The sequence below is a fragment of the Gordionus sp. m RMFG-2023 genome, chromosome 1 (genome assembly GCF_954871325.1).
Source record: "Gordionus sp. m RMFG-2023 chromosome 1, tfGorSpeb1-WG-v2, whole genome shotgun sequence".
Classification (NCBI taxonomy): domain Eukaryota; kingdom Metazoa; phylum Nematomorpha; class Gordioida; order Chordodea; family Parachordodidae; genus Gordionus; species Gordionus sp. m RMFG-2023.
In genome coordinates, this window is record NC_088775.1 from 27,200,875 (window position 1) to 27,203,974 (window position 3,100).

Genomic DNA, 3,100 nt, shown 5'->3' on the forward strand with positions numbered 1-3,100 from the left:
ATGGATCTTATTCATCCTGGAAAGCTCATATTTGAAGGTTATTCTTATACCATACATAAAAAATGCTCAAACAAGATTAGATGGCGCTGCTCAAAGTATTCTTCTTTTAAATGCCGAGCAATACTTTTTTCAACACTCGATAATCAAGACCCGGTTCTTGATACAGCTCATAATCATCCATCAAATATTGATGGACTAGTAGCAATGAAATCCATTGCTAACATGAAGAAGCGATGTGCAGACTCTTTGGCAAAACCTCTTCAAATTTATGCAGAGGAAATTGTAAAATTAGACCAAAAAGTTCAGTCGCATATGTTATCGGAAGATTCTATAAAAAGAACTCTAAGGAATCACAAAGCAATGCAACACCCTTCAAATCTTGAGAATTTGGAAGACCTAGTTATTGAAGGTATTGCTTTAAATATAATTATATTTTCATAAAAATTTAAATATTATAGGTGATTGGGCAAATTGTGGCTCCCAGAACTCAAAACGATTTTTATTATTTGATAATGGCCCACAAGCTGAAGAACGCATAATAATGTTCGCAACAGATGATTCCTTGAATCTAATATCTAATAGGACAGAGTGGTATATGGATGGTAATTTTGCCATGTCCCCAAAAAATTTTCTACAATTATATGTGATTAGAGTAGCAATAAACAATATTTTTATTACAGCGGTTTATTGTGTACTCCAGAAAAAAACTCAAAGTACATATGAAATAATATTTCAAACAATAATGTCTAAATGTCAGGAAAGGGATTTATTTCCTGATCCATTATATATATACATGGATTTCGAAAAGTCTGCTATGACCGCGGTTAAGAGTATCATTGGTATGATTATTAATATGTTTAATAATTTATATTTATTTTTTCAATTAGGGGATCACATCGTAATTAGAGGATGTTTTTACCATTTGTGTCAAAGTACACATAGAAAAATTCAGAAGCTGGGTCTGGAAAGCGAATATAGGACGGATGAAACTCTAAGTTTTTTTTGTGGCATGATGGACGGCTTAGCATTCGTTCCGTTATGTGATATGGATAATGCAATGACATTCCTTAGATCAGTTACTCCGAGCAATGGTAAGGACATTCTCGATTATTTCGATAAAAATTATGTCAATGGAGTATCAAGGAATGTCATGAGAAGCAATTCTCAATCCCAAACACGTCGAATTGAGCCTCGATTTCCTCCAGAAACCTGGAACGTGAATCAGAGTACTCTCTCAGATGAAGAACGAACAAATAATCAATGCGAAGGTTGGAATCATCGTTTTTCTAATCTGGTTGGTAATAAACACCCATCAATCTGGGTACTCATTAAAAAAATGAAATGCGAGGTGGCTGCCGACGAAACCAAACTTGAAAGATGGCGCGTAGGTAGTTGGACATCTAAAACAAAATCGCAGAGTTCTAACAACCAGATTCGGCTAAAGAAACTTTGCGAAGAATACCGTGATGGGGTGCGAAGCCTTCCGGATTTTATAAGAGCGATATCCTTCAATATTCGATGTCAACCAATATAATTATTATTATAAATTATAAAATTATATATACATAATCATGGTTTACCAATAAATTAAACATTTCTTATTTCTAAGTTTTGTCAAATTTAGTCTATTTAATATCATATTTAAAGATGGTATTGTATTTTTACTATAGAATTTTTTTTTTACAATACATAGTTATTTTACTGAGGCATTTTTTCCCAGTACCAATTTAAACATCAGTTTTTCTTATTTAAGAATTTTTTTATGAAGAGTAGACCGGTCTTAAGTAAATTCTATAAAAATGAAAAAAAATTATTGGGGAATTTTTTTCCGGGGGTTTTTTTTCCTGGGGATTTATTTTCCGGGGGTTTTTTTTCCTGGGGGTTTATTTTCCAGGGGTTTTTTTTCCTGGGGGTTTATTTTCCAGGGGTTTTTTTTCCTGGGGGTTTATTTTCCGGGGGTTTTTTTTCCTGGGGGTTTATTTTCCGGGGGGTTTATTTTCCGGGGGTTTATTTTCCGGGGGTTTTTTTTCCGGGGTTTTTTTTTCCAGGGGTTTTTTTTCCGGGATTCAAAAACATCATATCTGTAAAAATTTTATAAATTTCAATATCAAAAATTTATCTTATTATAATTTTTTAATATTGAATTTGAAAATAAAGATTATAAACTAACATATTATAAATAAATCACGAAAAAAATATTTTAAATAATATTTTGTAGATAAAGAAAATTTAAAAAAAACGATTAAAACAACAAAAAGTTAGATAAGTTTAATAGCATTATCGAAATGGGAATTTTATATTTAATCATTAATCCATATATTTTTATAAAAAAAATCTATACATTTGCATCAAATAAACATTTTTGGATTAAGGCCAAAATTACTTCACTAGGATCAAGACTGACCTTGATTTTTTAAATTAACAGAATTCCGGATCTTAAAAAAAAAATTATAACGAATAATTTGATTAAGGGTTTTAACTCGTTTTTTATCTAAATATATAATTTTTTTACTATATTTCAATATTAAAAAAAATTATTCGCTTTAAGGATAACTATGGCCAACCTCTATCTGAGAAGGAAGCTTTCTCGTGGATCGTAAGCTTGCAGATGTGAGATCCTAAATCCTTGAAGAAGGATAGTGCAAGCTTACCAAAGGAAGAAAAGGTTGTAGATTTTATTGGAATAAGGATATGATTTTCTGTACCGAATATTTAATTTTAAGTTTTATTTTTGTTCGAGTACTTATGGAGTTTGATTGGATGGCTAATGGATCTGTACAAGAATAGTTCCTAACGAAAAATTGGCCCCATTTTTCATGGGATCAGGGTGACTCCGTCATGCCGTTTTCCATCGGATCTGAAAAGTCCTGTGGGTTCAAATATCACAGGTATTTGATCGGATTTTAAAGCTCATTGGATCAATAAATTGCATTGATTATTTCTGAGTTCCTTTGCTGTCTATAGGAGCTCTCCAGCTAGAGAAGATGCGCGAGTAAAGGTTATCGTACAATTAAAGCGGAAAGCCTAGTTTTTAATATTGGACATTAGCACGAAATATAATTGTTCAGTTTAAATTACGAAATATAAGAATGGTAAATGA

General features: G+C 31.6%; 1 protein-coding gene across 1 annotated transcript; it reads left to right on the plus strand.

Annotated features, from left to right (window-relative positions):
* Nucleotides 1–1,608, plus strand: LOC135923688 (uncharacterized). Its single transcript, XM_065458580.1, has 3 exons — nucleotides 1–409; nucleotides 459–839; nucleotides 888–1,608. Exons 1-3 carry the CDS (start codon nucleotides 1–3, stop codon nucleotides 1,532–1,534), a joined length of 1,437 nt encoding a protein of 478 aa, XP_065314652.1. The 3' UTR covers nucleotides 1,535–1,608.
* Nucleotides 1,609–3,100: the final 1,492 nt, after the last annotated feature.